Source organism: Microcebus murinus, chromosome 1 (assembly GCF_040939455.1).
Source record: "Microcebus murinus isolate Inina chromosome 1, M.murinus_Inina_mat1.0, whole genome shotgun sequence".
NCBI classification, from domain to species: domain Eukaryota; kingdom Metazoa; phylum Chordata; class Mammalia; order Primates; family Cheirogaleidae; genus Microcebus; species Microcebus murinus.
Window position 1 is genome coordinate 24,330,320 of NC_134104.1, and position 21,799 is coordinate 24,352,118.

General features: G+C 35.2%; 1 protein-coding gene and 1 non-coding gene across 3 annotated transcripts; one reads left to right on the forward strand and one right to left on the reverse strand.

The window, feature by feature from the left end:
- Nucleotides 1–535: 535 nt before the first annotated feature.
- Nucleotides 536–21,586, reverse strand: CHODL (chondrolectin). Of its 2 annotated transcripts, XM_012785990.2 has the most exons (7): nt 21,120–21,586; nt 10,317–10,626; nt 10,015–10,172; nt 7,538–7,624; nt 5,018–5,120; nt 3,287–3,365; nt 1,881–1,968 (listed from the first exon to the last, which is right to left on the reverse strand). In XM_012785990.2, exons 1-7 carry the CDS (start codon nt 21,196–21,198, stop codon nt 1,966–1,968), a joined length of 819 nt encoding a protein of 272 aa, XP_012641444.1. In that variant the 5' UTR covers nt 21,199–21,586; the 3' UTR covers nt 1,881–1,965. The 2 variants fall into 2 exon arrangements, with proteins under 2 accessions (XP_012641443.1, XP_012641444.1); XM_012785989.2 differs by lacking the exon at nt 3,287–3,365 and having other exon boundaries at nt 536–1,968.
- Nucleotides 14,269–14,374, forward strand: LOC142875455 (small nucleolar RNA SNORA40). The gene has a single exon (XR_012922809.1). It is a non-coding gene; the product is annotated as a small nucleolar RNA SNORA40 (small nucleolar RNA).
- Nucleotides 21,587–21,799: the final 213 nt, after the last annotated feature.

Here is a 21,799-nt window from a genome sequence, read left to right on the forward strand (position 1 = left end):
TTACCCACACCAGGATAGAGATAAAAGACAAAACCGAAGTGTTTCTCCATTGCTTTGCTTCTTGCAGCTGTTATAACCCCACGTGGCAGAGACAAAGGGGAATGCCTACATTCCTTCCATTAAGTTCTGACTAAAGGAAGAAGTGCATGGTGGTACCTTAGAGGGAAAACAGTAGATTCCAGCAGCTGGTCTCCTGTTCTACCCAGAAAAATAGCCAAGAAAAGAAAGAAGAGAGCTACATGTAGGAAAATCTCAGCTTTGAATGTAGCTGCTCATTCTCTCCATCTCTAAACAGCTGAAAGGGGACTAATGCTCATTGATGCCTATTTTGCCTCTTTGCTTTGCCAACCAACTCTGGTTGTGAATTGGCATGCAAACATTTTATTATCTTACTGAAAAGGGTTGCCAGGGAAAAGATTAGATATAACCGCACCTTTCATTCTTACCACACTTGAAGAGTATTTGTTCTCAACTTAATGCATTGATGCTAACATATCTGCTTCGTTCACATAAGAGATTTAGACAATACCAATGATCATTCTTCAGAAACAAGAACTCTTTATTTGGTTAAAAGGAGCACAGGGACATTTGAAGACCAGATAGTTACAACTCTTTCTTGCAAAGAACAAGACACAAGCATTGAAGACACTAGAAGGAGATAAGACAGAAAGGAGCTGCCATTTACTATCTAAAGCAAACCCTCACCAACGAATATTCAACCATTGAAGGACTCCAACCCATTTTCACATGAATTCATGGTTTCTTTCCTTCCTGAATTGTCAGTGTACTGTGCTTAGCTCCACACTGATGGTGACCATTACCTGGTCCCAACTGTAAGACTTCACCATCTACTAATATATTTAGAGGCTAAACGCAGCTAGGGAAAACTTTGACAACCCCTGCGACTATCTGCCTCCAGGGTCAATCCCAAACCCCAAACCACCATCTATGTTTTGTGAGCAAGAGAGGGACCACATTGATTTTAGGACCCTCAGAGAGCTGCTTGTAGTTATATAGGCAACATGTGAAGACATATGATTTATACTGTATATGCCACTTCTTTTGTTCAGATAGACTGCATCATTGTTTGTACAGCATTAATAAAGTTATCTTATTACAAAATCTGTTGAATTTTAAACTAAAAATAATTGTAAGGCACATGTCTTGCACAATTGAAATTGGACAATTCTTGCCTGTACGTAAAATGTTTGAGGAAATTTGTACCACAGTTAATGAAATAGCTTCTTATTTCTGAAGAGGTTTCCTAAACATTCACTGACCAAAAGCAGAGAAGCTGAAAGATGACGAACCATTTCTTGAAAAGAAACTTTTTCTATGGTAATATATTTGTGTGTGTGTGTGGAGTCAGATGACAACAGTAATAAATTTCTTTAATCAAAACAGTATGTACTGAAAAATGAAACACCATAAAAATAAATATTAGAACAGTCCATTTTTATCAAACACTTATGCAAAGGTAAAATATTTTGCACACTGTAGATTTCAATACAATTTACATTACATTAACTAGATTACAACTTATGAAAGGTGAGAGAAAAGAAAATAACTGCTTTCAATACACATACTCCTGATGTGTTGATAGCAATTTTACCTGCATGGTCCATTCCATTTACTCAAAGTCTGGGTGCATCCTTTAGCAAAATAAGCATGTCTCACTCCATTATTAGCACAGCATATTTTGTAAATGAAATAATAAACATATAAAATTATTTTAATATTTGCCTCAAGGGGGAGCTTACAGTTCATCTTGAAGATCCTTTGAGGTTTCAAGCCATTCCAAGCTAATGTTCTGATGCCGTTCCTTATACAGATCCAGAATTATAAAATTGTATTTTCATTTCAGGAGCCAAATCAATGAATTATTACACTTCCATGCCACTTTCCTTTCTGGTGCTCTTTGAAATCCACAATGTGGACTGGTTTGGGCTAGTTTTTGTTCTTCCTTTACTGAAAAACAAGAAAAAATAAATTCAGTGCCTAAAACTTCTTATCAAACTGGTAGGCATGTCTTGGTCCAAATGGAGATATCTTAGACACTTATTTTTAAAAGGGTCTCTCTTCTCTCACCAGCATATTTTTCCATTCCTATAAAAAATTCTAGATTATTACAATGTATGAAGATGGCATACAGTTCTTATGAATGATGAAGCAAACAAAATGTATCTTTCCATGTTTGACTCTTCATAATTCAGACTTCAGATACACACAAAAATGTGTCTGACACAATATTTAAAATTTCCATGTTATTCACCAATAAACCTTTATTTTCTTTGATCAATGATTTTTTTTAAATCTTGCTTTTTGAATATACTGCCACTAATGTATGAATAATTAAATGTAAAATAATCAAACCAATGCTATTATACTAAGTGTAAGGATAGGCTTATACCCCTCCTTCCAATCATTTTACTGTCTTATACTTAAAGTCACTTGGTCCCTGAAAGCTTAGTTTTGCCTCAGTCTGTGAAACCAGTATAATTCAATAGCAGATTCATGCTTTGGTAATTTGGGAATATCTGAGTTCCTCCAGATGTGTGATATGATTTCACTCTTGCCAGACCTTGAATTCTGGCCCACCTTTCCAGCTTGTGCCTGGGGCTCAGTTGTCTTCTGTCTTTCCATAAAATGGTCACTTTTCAGGCACCTACAGAAGTATCTATTCTTGAGTTTACTCAAGTTATCCTCTGGCAGATTCCTTGTCAAGTTCTAGATTTCTCTGGTCTAATTTCCTGAGGATAACCTCTCACCTGGAGCACTATTCTTTGCCTGTCATGTTCACTGTGCCCTACACTCACCTCCTCCCCTACCCCCCCCCCAGCCCCAATTGCCAGCATCTGCCCAAATCTCCACAGGAATCTTCCCATCCCCTCCTCTCCATCCACCACACATTGCAGAACTCCTTTAAAGAGAGAAGAGAACTATTTCTAAACACACCTGACCATTGCAAGTTGACAATATTATTTAATTCACTTCAATATTACTGTTTTTACACTAATAAAATATTATGTCCATATTGTATGCTTGGTAGATTTTCATCCAAATAAGTTCGAAATAACTTTATTCTACAAAGTCATTTATCGTGAATGTAAAATAAAGCAAGCAAGGTTTATAAAAGGTACATTTTTTAAATGTTAAAAAAATAAAGGAGTTAATTGTTAATTTGTTTTTTGTGTAGAATTAGTATTTCACATAAGAATTACTACCAGTTAGGGAAATAAGAGTTATTTTGGACATGACATGGAATGAGAGAAGCCATCATGTGTACCAGATTGGAATTTAAACTTTCTGCAAGGCACTCAGATGATAATGGAGTTGAGTCTTTGATGAAGTTTCTCCTGGCTTTCCTGGAAGAAAGGAAAAGGGGAGGGTCTAAGAACAAATGAATTCAGGACTACAGCTAATTCCGGCATGTGGAAGGTGCTCTATTTTGGTTTATTGTCTCATTCTGAGAAGTTCAAACAAGTGAAAACTCCACAGATCTTCAAGCTGTAAAAACTTGGGAGATTCTGAATAAATAGAATCACCACAATAATACATGATTTGGAAGAAAGGAAACAAAGTTTACAGAAAATTCAATTGTTTGGCAGTTTTGTAATTTTCACTTTATAAATGAGAATGTCTAAATAATATGCTTATTAATAAATCATTTTTTCAAGCCAATTTGCTGCTTACAGATCTTCCTTAAAAGTTTGGCTGGATGAAGGATTTATATCAGATCTTCCCCTCTACTTCACTGCTTTCCATAATGATAAATCATCTATCTAAAGTCTAAAGAATTAGGGCAAGAAACTAAATATTTACTATTGTCTTTATTCTATACAAAATATTGAAAAAGAAACTTTAACTATGGTCCACATATATAGGAAAGCCAAGAGAACACCAAGTACAGTATTAATTTGCCAGGCTTTATTTATCATTATTCAAAAGGTTTTATATTAATCTCTAGTTAATTACAGGTTGGATCCTCTTAAAAATTTATGTGAGAAATTTAGAGCTTACATGTATTTGACTTTTTTTTCTAGGGCTTTCATTGCTTGGTGGGTTATTTAGGATTTATTTAAGAAAAAAAAGAAGATGAAGTCAAAAGAGAAAAATGAATTCATTTGCACATCTTCCCCTGATAGACAATCTCTTGATCAGTTCTTATTTTATAAGAAAATACTCAAAGATCTTTAGCTTATTCTAGCAAACATGCTCCCATTTAAACCCAATATCTTTTCTTTTTCATTTTAACACATATTTATATTTCATATTTTTTATTTAATTGACAAATTAACATATGTGGAAAAACTTCACCTCTCTAACTCAAGGGGAAAGGGTAGCAGATATAAAAGTCATAATATTCCCCAGAAGTCTTGCTGTTAAGATATAACACTTCATTTCAAGATATCTATCAAAAAGTGACCTATTTTTACTACTGCGCTTTATTTCCTAATCTTAAAAGATTCTTTTGAAATAAAACAGAAGCCTATGTCTTGAATTTGAAAAAGGTATTACAAAATACACCTACAAAAATCAAGTCTTAGACATAGCTTGACATCTACATTGAAAGGCCTAGCACTAATTCTTATACTCAATAAACAAGAACAGTGTAGTATAGTGTGTATGTTGTAAGCTTATAAGCATTCAAATTTCAAATCCACCAACTTCAATCCTTCCATCCCACTAGCCATGGGACCAAAGGCAGATTAAGTAACCCATCTAAGTCATGATCTTCTCAGCTGAAAAAATAGAAACAGAAGGAAACCTGCTTCATAAGTCTTGTGAGAATTAAATGAGATACTACATGAATTCTATAATCAAGGTATATTTTATTAGATTGCATCTACTTGATTTGTACTGACAGACATGAAAATCAGAAACTTCTTAAGGCAAGTTAAAAATATAATTAATTTTATACTAATTAAAGATTTCTGAAAACCTGCTAGACTTTGAATAAATATAGTATACTATTTAAAGTATTTTCAAGTTGTCTCTACATATATAAATTATTTACCTTTTATGTAGCATCTGGAAACAGCAGGTTCCAAAAGCAACTAGTATCAGTAAGAGCAGTGGTATCGTTGGTATTACAACATAAATTAGATTGGGAATTATGCCTATAAAAGTAAAACAGCTTTAGTGTGCAGTTAGTTGAGGAAGGATTCTATCACCAAAAAGTCTATAAGAATTTTCAAAAAAATTAAGGTAAAATGGAATTATTATCAATAGATTCCAAACAAGTTTCTTCATAAAATACTGAAAAATCTAATGAAACAATATACAGTCATGTGCCACATAATGACATTTCAGTCAATGATGGATTGCATGTGCAACGATGGTCCCATAAGATTATAATGGGGCTGCCCTATATAGATGTCTCTACTGTACCTTTTCTATGTTTAGATATGTTTATACACAAATACTTACCATTTTGTTACAATTGCGTACAGTATTCAGTGCAGTAATATGCTGTACAGGTGTGTAGCCTAGGAACAATAGGCTATACCATATAGCCAAGGTGTTGTGGGCTATACCATCTAGGGTTGTGTAAGTACACTTTATGATATTCACACAACCACAAAAACTCTTAACAATGCATTTCTCAGAATGTATCCCTGTTGCTAAGTGATGTTATGACTGTATTCATGGTTTGGTAAAACTTAAAAATTAAAAACAAAATTGTACTGCACTGGTTGTCATGTTCCAATTCAATAACCATAATTTAAAAAATATTATTAAATCTACAATTGAGACATGGGCTATTTTCATAATATATTAATGATCTTAGCTATCTCACTTCATTAATCCTTTTCAACATTACTTAGAGAAACAAGCACTGATTATTAAAGAATAATGATTATTAAAATCATTGTTGACTTATTGAATAAATAATTATCCTAACCAATAAGCTGAGTGCTGTGATGATATTCAAGAGTTCTGGGATTAAACTGAAATATGTAAATATTAACTGATGTTAAATATGTAAATATTACAGTCATAACCCAGAGACACAAGACTCCAGACACACAAGACTTGCTCTTAATTAAATTCTAAAATGAATCATTTTTTAATCCTGTTCTATCACACACAAAATAATAATGTTAGGTATTCTTAGTAAAATAAAAAAAAACTGCAACACTGAAATCCCATACAGTTTAAAATGACTTTATTAAGCATTTTTTTCAATGTAATAAGAGGGAAAATATTCCTAATGTAATTATTTACTGATATCTTTAATTAGGTTTAGTTAGATGTTGTGAAAATCAGGTGCCTGAAAAGTCCTAAGTCTTAATGTCATGTCTACACAAGAAAAGCAAATTGAAGATTATGCACTTAATTTGAAAATTAGAAGTCATCATCATGACTAAATAATTCTGGTCAAAGTGGATTGGGCATAGTTCAAGCTATCCACTTAATTGTATTTCTTTGTTAACAAAAGAAGGAAAATTAATGAGGTCCAGTGATGGGGTATTTGGGGGATAATTTGCTATGCTTTCACCTAATCTTTTAAGCCTCCAACAGGTGACTTCAAGCATTTTAAGGACTCAGGAAATATTTCTCTTCCTCTTCAAAATGACATCATGATCTCTAATATATAATAGTAAAGAAAAATAGATAGTATTTCCTATTCTTTCATGGATTTTAGATCACCTTTGGAAAGATTCCAAGACTTTAGGTCTTTTATACAATCTTCACAAAGTAACTAGAATAAACATTTCTGCCTAATTGGTACAGGCCATGTTAAAAAGAGCCCCTCACTGCTGTTGAGAGCAGTTTCTAACATGCAATTTGCATTGGGGGTTGCATTTTGTTTCCTTTGCAGGCAGTGGGGTGCTGGCGGTGGCTGGGTTGAGAGCTCATTGCATGCATCTCTTCCCAATCTGCTGTTCAGTCAGGTCACTTTGGTAGCCTGAAATGGGTCAGGGTAGGAGTACTTATACCATAAAAATTGGCAAAGGCTACAAATCAGGCCTTTTATTTTATACTCCTCCTCCACCCCAGCCAATCTGTAAACATTTACCAGTACATCACTGGTTAAAGGCCACTGAATGTGTCGATTTGCCTCAGACACCTACATGTTGTAGAGGAAGTTCCTCATTAATCCAGGTTTAAATCACTCTCTTTAATACCAGATACATCAACTTCTAATTGAACTCTGAAGAAAATAAAACAGGTTCTTCTATTCAAAAACTAGTTTTCTCTGGATAGAGACGAAAAGGAGGCCCTAAGGAGATGGTGGGGCTGTAAAATAGAAAGAGCTCAGAGGTCCCTGAATGGCTTTGTGGAGCAGAGCTGAGCTGTAAACCTGAACAATTGGCCAAGATTGTTACATGAGCAACAAATAAACTTCTAATGTTTTTTAAAAAAAGAACTAGTTTTCTCATCTAGTTCAAAAGGAAAATTCCATAGGCCCATATTTAGTGCACCACTTTCCCAAGCATGAAGAAAAGTTTCACTGGGGTCAATGTGAAGAAGCATTTGAAAGTACAGTTCTGTTCTTAATAGGAGTTAAAGACATATATGAACTAATTACCTGCTTCAGTAACAACCACATTTTGATGGGTGTCTCCTGGTTGGTTTGTAAGATAAGGCTTTTCTACAGGGGCTGTTGGATTAATCTCTGTAAATAATAAGTACAGGCATCATTTATAATGATTACACAAGAGATACGTAAACATAGATAAAAATAATAGTTTATTATAAAACAATAAAAACACTATGATTTTGATTTTTGAACAGTTTACAGCTAATAAAATATGTTCTGAATTTAAATTTACCTGAAATGATCTAACTACAAAGTCAACATTTAATTATCTTTGAATAAATGATTTACTCGGTGAAATCTCCCTGCAACCTTAAATTGCCTTTAGCAATCAACAGAGGGTCTGTGCTGATGACAGGCCATCAGAAGTAGAAGTATTAGATTCAGAAGTATCTCCATGAAAATGTCTTGGGGTGACATTGGTAGACCCAAAGAATAGATTTGTAACTCACATGTCAATAACAAAAAAGGAAGACAGGAGACTAAGAAAACTTAAATTATTCAGTTTCTGCATTGCAAGGCTAATGTTTTACCACTTTAGACGTCATTGGACATGCTCTTAGATGGCATGTAGAAGCAGAAAGATAAGCCAAAGTTCAAATCACATAGCAGTTATAGCAAAGTTAGAAAATAATAATTCATAATAATCAGTGTTACAATTTATAAATTTTAATTAGCTATTCTCCTTAGTTCTCTAACCTCCTTATCTATCACTAAAAACAACCAGAGAATTTAATCAAACCATCAATATCCTTCACAAAACAGACACTAAGCTCGAGGAAGGTTAACTTAACAGAAAAATATAACATTAAAGATAAATTAAAAAGTGAAATAAAAAATAAAAATCGTGAGCAGATTGTAAGGCCAACTATAAAGCTGTGCATATGTGTCCAAACAATGACAACAAGATAAAGGCATCTTTTAATAAATATAGATTACTTGAGGATTTGGGAAGAATGTAAAAAATAAAGAAAAAATTTATTTTATGTCTTAAATGGTTTTACAGGAGTAATAGAAATTTAAATTACCTGATACAAAACAAAAAAAATATAAGGTCGATAGTGTCTTAAATAATGGGGTAAGTTTGAATGTAAACAAGTAAAATTAAATTAAATTAAATTTTAAAAAGTGTCAAATAATTGATCCAAGAACTCAAAAGAAAGGAAACAGTAATATAATAAGAATAATCTATAATATAGTCTTTGTTTCATTCAATAGTTTTAAGTATATAGAGTGTCACAAATTTAAAATATCATAAAATTTCAACTTTATATTTTCCATGAGAAAAATAAAGAGAAAGAACCTAAGTGCAAAACAAACTTAGCTTTACAAAGGCTTCCAGGAGGATAATGATGGGTTTAGCAACCAAGGGGGTTAAAGAATAAATTCACCAGGGATATAAAAAGTTGGCTAATATACTCAAGAGCAGGATGAATATAAGAGAAGGGTAAGTCTAATCCAAATAATCCCTATGCTTTATGGTTTTATGAGAAAAAGAATCATGTAATTTCAAGAGAATAAAGGAAGCGGCAGTACTCAATTATAATTGCCTTCCGTGAACACATATTATGAGGTCAAGCAGACAGTCCTTCAGAAGAGTTAAAATGACACTTCCCAACACTGAGGAGGAGAGAAACAACAAAAAAACCTCAAAGCCTAAGGATCTAACTTGGCTTTCTCAGATGATTTTTAAAAAAGTGATTCTATGGAGTTTTGATTAGTTCCTCTTTCGGTCAAACATCAATTCAGTTGAGCTATCCTCCTCAAAGTAATTCAAATTTACTCTTTTCAACAAGAAACCACATTAGTATAGCTGAGGTCAATGTGATCTTCCCTTTTGCTGCATATGGCAAGAAGTTGGAGTTTTCAAAAGAAAACTAATGAGGCATATTTCAAGAATAGGGGTTATAGGAAGGATGCGTCACATGCCTCTACTTTTTTCCACTGTGGTGCAATGAGCTATGATCATTCTAATTTTCACTGAGGATCACATGCCAAGTATTATGCCATGAAATGATAAGCTAATGATCCAGGCAGAAGTTGCTTTGTTCCCTTAAATTCACCAGATAATCATCTAAAGAACCATTGTCCACAGGTATAAGTCTATAATATGTACTTTGGTGACTTATAACCACTTACACTAACTGTTTAAAATATTTTTAAAAAGATATTTCCTGTTCATAAAATCTGTTTACAAAAACACAGTTTGGTCTTAATATTAGAAATTATTTTTCTTAAAGACATCTCTCCAGATGTTTCTATTTACTCCACTCTATTAAGCTCACTGGGCAGTTAGCACTACAGCATACAATGTGCTTCAGTATACTGAGAGATATGATCAGCTGCAAGGTAATTTAATGTTTCATAGAAGAAAAATAAAAGAGCCCAAGGTAGTGAAGCTTAAAGATAAAACATAATATTAGCAAACATGCTTAAAATCTGCTATGCCTACTTATAATACTTCTTACCTGGTTCATACTTGCAAATGTAATTGTGCTTCATATTGCACCTGTCGTCATTCCACTGGTAAAGGTAGGGACCCCCAAGGCCAGGATTGGCAGTTGGTTGATGATACATCACAACACACTTTTCACTTCCACAGGAAGGTTCATCCGTGTACCAGTTTCTGCGAATAGAGAGCAAGAAGAACCCTTAGATGCATTTTTTCTAAGTGAGTCTGTTTTCTTATGACATCTTCTACAGGTTAACAGAACCCTCCCTTTACCCTGTGGAGTCCCCCAGAGCACCACTGCTCAAGATATGGACTCACCGGTACTGGGAACTGCTTCCATCAGACCACTGGTAGAGATCTGGGCAGGCACCAGATGTTTGTCCATCTCCATTTCTCCAAAGCCCTATCCAGAAGTCACCATCAGAAATCCCTGTTCCAGGCTTTGTCAGGTTTTGCAACATGCTCTCTATTAACTTCTGTTCTGCTTCATTCTCAAGGCTGAGGAGAACTCCTCCCTCACTTTCACAGGCCAGGCGTGCCTCCTGGAAGCTCACTCGGCTGGACAGCTCATGGAAATAGGCCATTTTGTAACAGGGATGCTTGACATCAGCAAAACACACCTTTTGGCCTGAAAAAAAAATGTCCACATGTTGGTAATCTGAACTATAGTCATAGCACTACCAGAAGACGAGGAAAGGCAACATAGGTAACCTAAACATTTGTACTCCCATAATATGCTGAAATAATAATAAAAAAATAAAGCACACATGGACAATAAAAAAAAGAATGTGTGGAAAAGACAAAGGAAAAGACCCCACAGTTATCAATAAAGAGGAATATGTTTGAAAAAAATTAAAGAACCACTCAAAGCAGGAAACAGACTATCAAGAATGCTTCTCCCATCGAATCATTTTGTAAAGTTTATTTTCTAGCCTATTACTTTCAATTTGTAAAAGTAAATTGATTCACTAGTCAACATGGAACATAAACTTTTAAACCCAGTACTTCAAGGAAATGTTTGTTAAGAGGAAGTCATAATTCTTCTTCTGGCATAGATTTTATAAACCAATTATCATAGCAAGTGAAAGTAGCTAAAGGAATTTCAGGTGTATACAGAAAAGTTAGTTAAAAGGTCAAAGTTATGAAAGAAGAAGAACTCACAAAGGAATTTAATTATTAAAAACAAGTAACACAAAATAATTTTACACAAGGTGTTCTAAAGAAGATGCAAAGTGGCAAATTCAAAGCATAAATACTTGCTTTCATTTTGTATATCTGAGAGCAAATCTGTTAAAATTAAAAGTTAATAGAAGTCAAAATAAAGACAATTGTAGAAATGAAAAATAATATTGCATCAGACATGACAGATAGATGTCTAGAGTACTATTTTTAAAAAAATATCACTGCCAATCACTACCAATTTAGTAGTTTCTGTTTTTGGGGGACATATTGTGCATGAACTCTAATCCCTGGGCAATGTCTTCTCTCATTTTACAGAGACAAGCTGGATAAGTCATAATTCCAAATGAAATTTCTCAAATATCAACTTAAAGAATAAAGTACTTAAAAAAGGAATGCATTTTAAATATAAAAAGAAAAATCCAATGTCTTAAAGAACAGTTTGGAACAAACACATCATCCGATAAAGGTGCTAGTAAAATCTCATCAATGGCTAATGATCGTCAATTTCTGACAATTTGGATAGAGATGAGGTGAGGTTGAAACCTGGCCAGACTTGTATTTCAAAGGCAGTTAAATGATTAGCTCAAAACTAATAAGGTGACAAATATAACCTACTTACAATATTCGAGACTTAAGAAGCAGCAAACTTGAGAAAAAAGTATTTGTCCATTTTAGAGGCTCTATTTATATATTAAATACATACTAAATAACAATGATTTCTTCAAATTTAACCTTAAAAATGCTCTATTAAACTAAAGTTAGTTCCTTTATGAGTTTGAAAGTAATAACAGTGTATTTTTAAATCTTCCCTAATGCAAAGCTTTATTAAATTTAAATCCAAATTGATTTATATTCACCTTTCCTTGTTATTAATCTTAACTATTGGTGGTTTTATTATATATTTCTTTGGGAATAAAGATTGGGACCAACCAAATGTCCAAAATCTATGAATAAACACATAAAATATTCTGGATTTGGAAAGGAAGTTTAAAATGTAATTTTAAAAAGTTTTTGTAAGTTTTAGCATTCAGTTTGTCTGGATATCTATTGACTTTAAAAATCACTATATACAGTATATTGAAAATAAATTTGTTTAAAGACATTAAGCAGAATAATGCTTAAAATAATTCTTGAGAACTCAATAGAATTCTGCTCTAACAACATCTGTGAATTCTTAAATATATGGAAAATAAGTTTGATTTTTAAAAAGACTCTTAAAATTAAATTTCACATACCTGTACATATTACACAGAATGAATTTTCCTGTTTATTTAGTGCCATAACTGCAAATATACACAATCATATTGGGTCATAGTAAAGCCATCTAGATAACAGGGATATTACAGTGTATAGCACCAGTCCCCAACTTTTTTGGCACCAGGGACTGATTTCATGGAAGACAATTTTTTTTTTCAGAATTTTACGGGGATACACACGTTTTGGTTACATAGCAAGGAAGACAATTTTTTTCACCAACCTGGGCGGGGGGTGGGGAGATGGCAAATGATGGGGAGTGGCTGTAAATACAGATAAAGCTTCCTTACTTGTTGCTCACCTCCTGCTGTGTGGCCCAGTTCCTAAAAGGCCACAGACCAGTTCACTACCCACCACTCTCAGGTTGAGGACCACAGATAGGATTTAGGTAACTCTACCAGCAATAGAATTCCTATTATTCTATTGTCTACACTTAGCCCTGTTCACCACCAAGCATGTGTGCCAAAATTAAAGAGATAATCTCCACAGTGATCATGCTATTGCTTTGGTTTTCATTGGCTTCTTCTTTTGTCCAACTCTGATTTCTGCTCTCAAATGACAAGAATCCCTCCTTGTTGCTATTCCTTATCCTCAAATTGCTTTCCATATTCTCCATTACTCTTTTAGTCTTGCTCTGATTATAGGTTAGGTTTGACCTTGGAAAACAAACCATCTATATTTTCTGTAAAATTAAGTCAAATCACTTTATGCTAAGAAATTTAACAAATAGCTTTACTGTTTTCTTATGATTCATCTCCATAAACATTATTCTTGTTAAGATTGAAGGCATTTTTCTACTACATATTTAATTTTATAGCCTATTAAGAAACATGTCAATAATCAGAGATTAGGGGGTGTTATTGTATAATAGTTCAACACTGGAAAACAATTAAGCATTAAAGTTTTGTACTTTAACTATAGCACACGAATGAGCCAGTGTACTATACCTCTTGCCCCCTTCCGAATTAGTAATTAATGACACAACTAATACAATAGTGGATCCAGTAATGCAAGCAAGACAACAGTTGTCCCCTCTGCCTCATTAAGTGTGACCAGGACACAGGAGAAACAAAAAATAAAATAAAAAAAAAAATTAACTGACTTCCCAAATAGTTAATAAAAAATAACATGATAGTGTGAACGACAATGGAAAATGAGTTAAAAAGAGTTCAGGAGGAAAAATCAGTGTGAAAATAAATAACCTTGGAGAAATAATCATGGAAGTTCCAATGGTTAACTCTAATATAATTAATACATTATTTTTAATTATTTTTCCTAATGTATTATTAGGTTTTGTGATGATTTCATTGTTTGAAGTGGTTGTCCCTGGTAATATTCTAACAATACCATTCAGTCTACAATTTTTATACCTGTATTTTAGAAGCAAGCTCTGTTTCCAATTTTATCTAATACAACCTTTACATATTTCTAAGTTCCCAAATATAACTTATTTTCTTATGTTTTCAATTTGTTCAATTTTTCACTCCAAGAATTTTCAGACTTGGATTCCAGCACTTTTGAAATGTTAAATTTGTTCAACAGGATTGTTTTTCAAGATGTCAAATTAAAAAAAAAAAAAAAAACAGGATAGCCAGATGTTTTAATGAGTAAGAAGCATTTCTATGTAATAAAGCCAGCACACATTCAGAGGATGTCTAGGTATTATGTATATGCTAAAACATCACTGTTCATTATCTTTGATATATTAAAAATGAATACAACACAGATTTATCCATGGAGAACATACAAAAATGGTGATATGAATTAACTCATTTATAAAATTAAGGTAGTATTCTAATTAAATTCATAAGACAGCTTTAAGTATCATGTAAAATTTTCTAACGCCATTAAGTTGGTTTCTAGAGAAGTAATAAAATCCTCTTTTGCAACCCAGAACTCATTGTTCAGTATGAGTTTTGATACATATAAGAAAGAATATTATGAAAAAGAAATAATAATAATATAAAATCAGTAGAATGTGACTAAATTTAAAATAATTAACAAGTAATAACACATTGGCCCTAAACAATAGCCAGCCGTGGCACTTTCTGTGCCAGACCATCACTCTCTGGTTATGGATAATGGAATGGTCCTCAGGTCCTGGATGAGGTTATGGAGGTTGTGATGGCTGCACAGCAAGGGACTCCCAGTGGAGCAGGACAGCAGCCCATTGCCAACAGGAACAGACATATTAACTCCCAAGTTTGATTGAATATCAGCTGTGTCTACAGATTTTGAACTAAAAAGTCACTGGCAGTTTAGATCTAGCAGGGCAATTTTCAGGAAATTATACATACATTGCACAATTTTTTATGGTTAATATATAATCAGTTAAAGCTGACACTGAATTTCTTTACATCCAATTCTATTTTACTACTGATTTCCACCTTATTGTGCAAATTTGGTGCAAGTTGAAGCAAAATCAGCACAAGCAGCAGCTATTGAACTTCTCACCGCCATTTCAGCTGATCACAGTTGGCTGCTAGGGCAGTGGAACTCCCAACAGCTGTGAAACAAATGTTGCCCTAATTCCCAGAGAAGTTCTATTAATGCAAATCTTCTGGAAGCAACTTTCCCACCTCTACAAAGGCAAATCTTCCTGGAGAACAATTTTGATTACTTACCTCCTCAATCTGTGAGATCACATGGAGAATGTTCCTGTCTCTTACTTTAAAATTTATATTCAGATAAAATCTTTCATTCACATTTTACAAGATAGGTTAAGTATTCTGAGAACCATATAATGGTTTTAATTACAGTAAAGTTACATTTATGCTGTCTAACTATAAATTACTAAATGTCACCTAGCATCTGTAGTTGAAAACATCCTCTGATTGTTGGCTTATTTATCTACGAGAGAGAGAAAAGACCTTCCAGACGGGATTTTATAAACATAATTGCGAAAAATAAAGTCTGATATAATATATCTTTACACTTATTTTTGTTAACATATTCTGGATGTGCAGCAGGAGCTAAACAATTTTTAAATCTAAAAAGTATATAAATACTTAAGTTTCCTGCACTGAATGTTTATACTACCATGAAAGAAATATATAATATTATTAGTTTCATACATACGCACAAACACACACCCCACTACATACATAAACAGGCTCTTTAGAGATTATTAATATTCCCTATGAAAATAAACATTCCTATCACTGTCACAGCTAAGATTTTTCAACTATTTCTATGAATAAGTACATGATTTTTGTCTTTTTTCTTAGCCATGAAAATTTCTGTGGAGCTAACTATTGGCAGAGGTTTAAATGCTTTTGGCAATGATGTAAAAGTAGGACCAAACCCACAGGGTCATGGTAGTTTGCTTTTTCTTCCTGAATAGAAAGGTTATAACTTGTATTTACTTTTTCTTACTTCTTGCTTATATTTATTTACTTTCTGATAGTTGAGTACTCAGTTATGAAAGCTATAAATTTTCTCATGCCTCACACTAAAATTATATATTATCAATATTAGAGGAGTATTAAATTCGTATCATATTTTTCAACAAAACATAGAAAATATATTACAAATCCCCACAATTCAGTTATGATCTACATTTAGTTGCAAAAAAAAAAGTTGTAAAAAAAAGCATCTACATTGTAAATCTTCCTAAACCAGACTGACCAACTTTGAACATTTTACTAGAATCTCACAAAATAATTTTTCATAATTACTCTTACCCCCCTCAAAATCACACTGATAAATATACTGATACTATAATATGCAGCGTATCATGATCTCTAATAGCAATGCTGACACTTTGGGACTAAAATGAAAAAGAATGCTATTGATTCTAAGTGGTCTGCTTTTGGTGTTCAATATTACACCAACTTCTTAACAATTTGTCTTATAAAGAAAGTTTTGTTAAAATAAACTTATTTTTGCAACAGAGATTTTATGATGCACTTAATTACATAATGTGCTATAGCTGGAATCTATTCTCTTCCATGGATAAATTAAACCAAATCTGTAGTCTTGAGATATTTTATGGATGGTGTTGGCAGCAGACACCCCACTTCTCCAGCTGGGAAATGCCACAAGCTTTCTGAGAAGAGGACGAGATTCCTCTTTTAAAAATCCTAATATTTACAATAGAGATCAGAATAATAAATGGTAAACCAAGTAACAGTGTGACTTAAGAGTTCATGTAGCCAATCAAAATGAAGTAGGTTTGAATCCTAACTCTACATATGAACTGTGTGGGTACTTGGGTTTACTTAATCTTTCCTGGACTCGTTTTTCTTACTTAAAAAGTAAGAGTGCTTGTGAGTTTTATAGAAATTATGGTAATAATAATGGCCTGACTTTTATTAATAATTTAGAGTGCCGCACCTCACTTCTAGCACAATTCACACCTTAGGTAAATTAGGAACAGACACACTCTCTTGGTTAGAGGTGGCAAAAAAAGATCCCCCTTATAGACGGTTCAACTAGAAAAAGTTGCTTTCACCTCTAGGTGGCCTCAGCTCCAGGCACAGGGCTTGCCAAGCTGAGCTGCTTCTCCTATTCTCTTGGCATGTACCTTGGCACAGTGCACAACCTGCATAACTGTGTGTGAACCCTTTTAATCCTGCAAGCAACCCTATGATGTCAGTGCTCTTATCCCTTTTTAAAATGAGGCAAAGAGGGCAGAGAAAAGTTAAATAATTTGCCCAAGTTCCCACAGCTCCCAAGTACTAAAGCCAGGGTTTGTAACCAGGCCATCTGGCTCCATAGTCCATGCTTTTATTAGATTTCTATGCTATCTCCATATATGTCTCAAACCTAATATAATGGTGAGGTAGTTCATGAACAAAGGGATTGATGAATATATACAGTGCACATGTTATCTATGTTAGAATCATTAGCATTGAATAGTTATTGATTCCTGGGTGGCATTGAGAGCTTATTTCTAAGTAGGCTTTGGATTTTCTATTGCTGAATATATTTAGATCAGAATTAATATGGAAACACTATCTCAGAATTTTCAAACCATATATGTCCTTAATGATTTTTTTTACCTAATCTTTTTGTTTTCTAAATAAAAGAAACAAGGCTCAAATTGAATGTTTTACCAGTAACAAAGAGTATAACTTTAATCAAGTTGTCAGGCTGTGTTATATCATAAATAATATGTTAAATAGTGAAAGAAACAATCTCATCTCACAGTTCTACACATCAATCTACTTGTATGTGAATGCAAACATTACTAACAGAAAATAGTTGTAAATAGTAAAAATTATTAGTAAGTGCATCAGCTGGATTTCCACTTTGGACCCTTTTATAAAATACTGCCTCTTTTCTAACAGTAATATAATAGATATTGCCATCTTCAGGAAAAAGTTATAAAAACAAAACTGTAAAATGATAACAAACAGTTAAAGAATAATGGCTATGATAAATGGGTAGTTTATTAAATGACTCGTAATAAGATTAATTTGTTCCTTTCTTGTCCAAGAGATACTTAAAGTAATTGCATCTATGAAAACTGCACCATCATCACTTTTTGTTTTTGATGATGTCATGGAATAGTCCCATAGGCTGAGATATGCTCAGCAGTTTTTCTTATATCTGTCTTGCTATTATACCATACTAATCTATAGGCTACTGGTTACCACCCATGAATTTGCAATATTCTATGGTATCTGCATAATAAAAAGAGAGGTTGCCAAATCACTCAATCTCCTGAATAAAATGTATGGCAGTTTTAATAATGTTAAACTAATATATATTAAAGTGTTCTCGAGAAATCTTGAGATGCTATGAAATACTCCTAATGCCATTTTGCAGCATAAACAGGTTGGGGATCACTGCTGTGTACTGTAAAACTATCATGTGCTCTTCATACACATCCTACCAGCTTAGAGACCTAAGTTTTGAATTTGTCTTCATATTCATTCACATCTCCATAAGTAAAATCCTTTTATTTTCGTCCTAAAGAAGACGTTATTACCTACCAGTCATTTCACAAAATTAAATGACTGTAGCTCCCACAGATATTCTCCATACCTCTGTGTGATGTAAGAAATGAGTATAAGTCTAAGCTCCTAGAAGTAGTTCACCACTTAGAATCACAAATTCAGTAGATACCCTTTGATTACTATCACCATGGTTACATATTTTTGACATATTTTTTCGAGAAAATAAGGATGGCCACTAACCTATAAAAATACTTTCTTACTGCTGGTAGATACCATTAAATCTTATAGGTCTAATTATTAATTATCAATTATAGATCCAATTGTCAATTATGATGATGCAGTTGTTTGAAGTGTTTATTTCTTACTAAAATATTTTCACCTTATTTTGAAATAATGCTTGGGACTTTTTAAAAGGTGATGTATTTTAAAATATTGTAAAATATAAAATATTTTTAAATATTAAAATAAAGATATTTCTATGGAGAATTATTTTCTGAGTGCATTTCTCCCTGGAGTAAGTGATTATTTGGATATGTTAGTTGGAAATTATAAATTGCTGTATTGAAATACAATAAATGGAAATGTATTCCATATGTTGTAAGTAGGTTCCTAATAATGACCCCAAATAGGCTGGTTCCAGTCTTCAGACACTTGAATAGAGATTTGGTAAATGGTCCCTAGTGGCATGAAAAAATTGACGCACCACTCAAAACTTAAAATCAACCAGGCAGACAAAAGACCTGTTAGAAAATATTGTTTCCAAAACATCAGGCTTCAGGCTGCCCTGTTCTCACGCTATTGTGGCTGAAGTATATCTTTTAAAAAAATTAGTCTTCAATTGCTAAAAGTCACAAATCGATTTATAGATGGTTAAATTTCAATGTGAATTTCATGACCAAAGACAATTAAATTATTCATAAGAAAAACATAACTATTTTAATACCAAGTAAACATCATCATTTATACTAAATCAAATAGATCATGTTCAGTTAATTAGAAATTTTCCAGATGTCACCTACAAGATGCCTATAAATACTTAATAGGAAAACACAGCAAAAGGTTTAGGACAATATACATAACTAATAGAACACAAAATCAACTTCATTGAAAATTTTTTAAAGTTCTGTTTTCTACTTTAGATATCCTTTTTCTACCTTTGGAATTTTAAGGCTTAATGGAACAAGAATATACAAAAAGATATCATTTAAGTCAATGAAGTGTTTCTATTTGTTTAAAAAGTGCCTTACATTCAAAGCATGATCACTGCTGTTCATTCACTTGGATGAATAATTCTGATAAACACAAAGGCAGTCAGATAAGTAATTCACAAAATCAGATGTGTCTATATATTGAACTTTTTCTTTGCAGCTAAATTAGAGAGGAAAAGAATGTAATGTCACAGCTTCTGTACCATCCTGCAAAAAAGTTTGTGGGGAGTGAATGGTAATTACACACATAAGAATTATATTCTAGAGATGCAGAACATCAGAAATTGCCAAGGGGAAGATCAGTAACAATTAAGCTTAATACGCCAGTGTCTAAAGGTCTGGCTTCACGACTGATTAAGTTGCTGTCATCTGTCATCTATTTCTACATCAACTGACACCTGTTGTACAGATGCACAAAAAGTGAAAAAGGACTATTTGTGCTTTTGAGGTTAAAAATATAAACTTTTCACCCTTAAAAACACGTGTCCACATACATCCAACAAATAGTATAGCAAGAGATTTTTTTTTTTTGAGACAGGGTCTTGCTCTAAAACCCAGGCTAGTCTCAAATTCCTGGCCTCAAGTGATCCCCTACCCCTGCAATTCCTGAGTAGCTGGGAAGGGTAGTTATGTTCAATCTTCATGTAAGGAATATTCACATTCATCCTAGGCCACTGAGAATCTACATCCTTTTTAAGAGACCTTCCCAAAAAACTAAGGGAGGGTGGATGCAACATAAATTGCACAACAATAGGGCACTAAAAATCTCGAAAGAAAAAAATCAGTGGAAACGCTGGGGAGCTTGCCAATTTTGATCCATTTTCTTTGCACCGACTCCACAGACCTAATTGTGCACCTACTGTGGTGTGCACGCACCTGCAGTCATAACCAAGTATACCTCTGCCCAACTCCAGCTGACTTCATTTTCTAGGAAGTCCCCAACTTGGAACGAAATGCATGCAAAGGAAAGGCGTCTACACACAATGACCAGACTCGCCCCCCCCCCCGCCCCCGCGCACCCTCCCCACCGCCAGACTTTGCCAGTAGTCCTGCTGAGAACAAAGGCTGCCTGTGTAGGCATCCGTAAGCGACCCATGGCGAACTGGTCTGGTCTCAGAAATCATCCCAGTAAACATGAAGTCCACCCAGAGCAACAGGGGGTGGCATTTCTGTGTCTGTCCTCCGTCTGCCTCCGCCCTACCCCACCCCACCCCTTTTGCAGGTGCCGAGCCCTGCCCTGTGGTCAACTCTCTCATAAAGAAAGTGGAAATCACACCTGGAAAAGGCTGTGCCTCTTATGATGAAGCAGAGGCTCGCTTCACAGCTTCTGAAGCAGTCACTCCAAAAAATTTTTAAACTTTTCTTTGTGCGTGTTAAGGACGAAAGGGGGAGAACAGCACAATCCATTTCTCCCCCATTCTCCCGGCCGGGTACCCCGCACAGGTTTCCGACCCCCACCCCCCTGCAGCCACACCCCCACTCCCGGAGAGCCTCCGCCCGAGAACAGGCTGCTCCGCAGCGCCCCGCGGTCCCCTCCTCTGGCTCGTCCGCTCGCCGGCGGTCCCCTGACTCACCGCTGACCACTCGGCGGCAGAAGGCTCCGTGGCCGCAGAGCAGCGCGACGCCCAGCAGCAGCGAGACCGCGCGGCTCATCGCGGCGCTCGGCGGCAGCAGGTGTTGCGTGGAGCAAGGGCCGTCTCAGCCAGCGGCGGTTCTAACCCCGCAGCCTCCCTGCCTCCCCGCTGGGCCCTACTCCCGCCGCCCGAGCCCAGCTGCCCGGCCCCCTGCACGCATCGCCCTCGGCCGGGACCTGCCGCGGGGCGCGCTTGTGCCGCGCGCGGATGTGCCGGGCTAGAGCGCACGACGCCGCGGGTGCGCGTCCGGGGACGGGGCACGGGAGTTAGGCGGCCGCGCGTCTGTCCCAGAGGTGAAGCAGGAGCCCCGGCTTGGACCCCACCGTGGCGCTTTGCTTTTCTCCCCGGCCTGTGCCTAGTGAGGGGCTGAGTCCGTGCGCACTGGTCGCGGTCTCACAGCAGCAGCCGCAGCTGCTCTGCGCTGGAGGCACCGTCTTATATACCCACGACCTGAGGTTCCGGCCCCTCGCTAGTATTATAATAATTTTTAACTACTTCGTCTCTCCAGTCAGGCAGAGCATCCCCGCCCCTCCCCTAAAAACCAGCGCCACTTTGAAAACCGTCCAGTCAGCAGCCCCACCTCCTCCGCTCCCCCCTCCCCGGCCCCACTTGCCATTCGC

Coding starts and splice junctions, on each gene's coding strand:
- CHODL (XM_012785989.2), bottom strand. CDS start 21,198: ATGAGCCGCGCGGTCTCGCTGCTGCTGGGCGTCGCGCTGCTCTGCGGC. Junction 5,121..7,537: donor TGTGGTTGTTACTGAAGCAG/GTAATTAGTTCA, acceptor TTACTTTTATAG/GCATAATTCCCAATCTAATT. Junction 1,969..5,017: donor TTCCAGATGCTACATAAAAG/GTAAATAATTTA, acceptor CTTGTTTTTCAG/TAAAGGAAGAACAAAAACTA.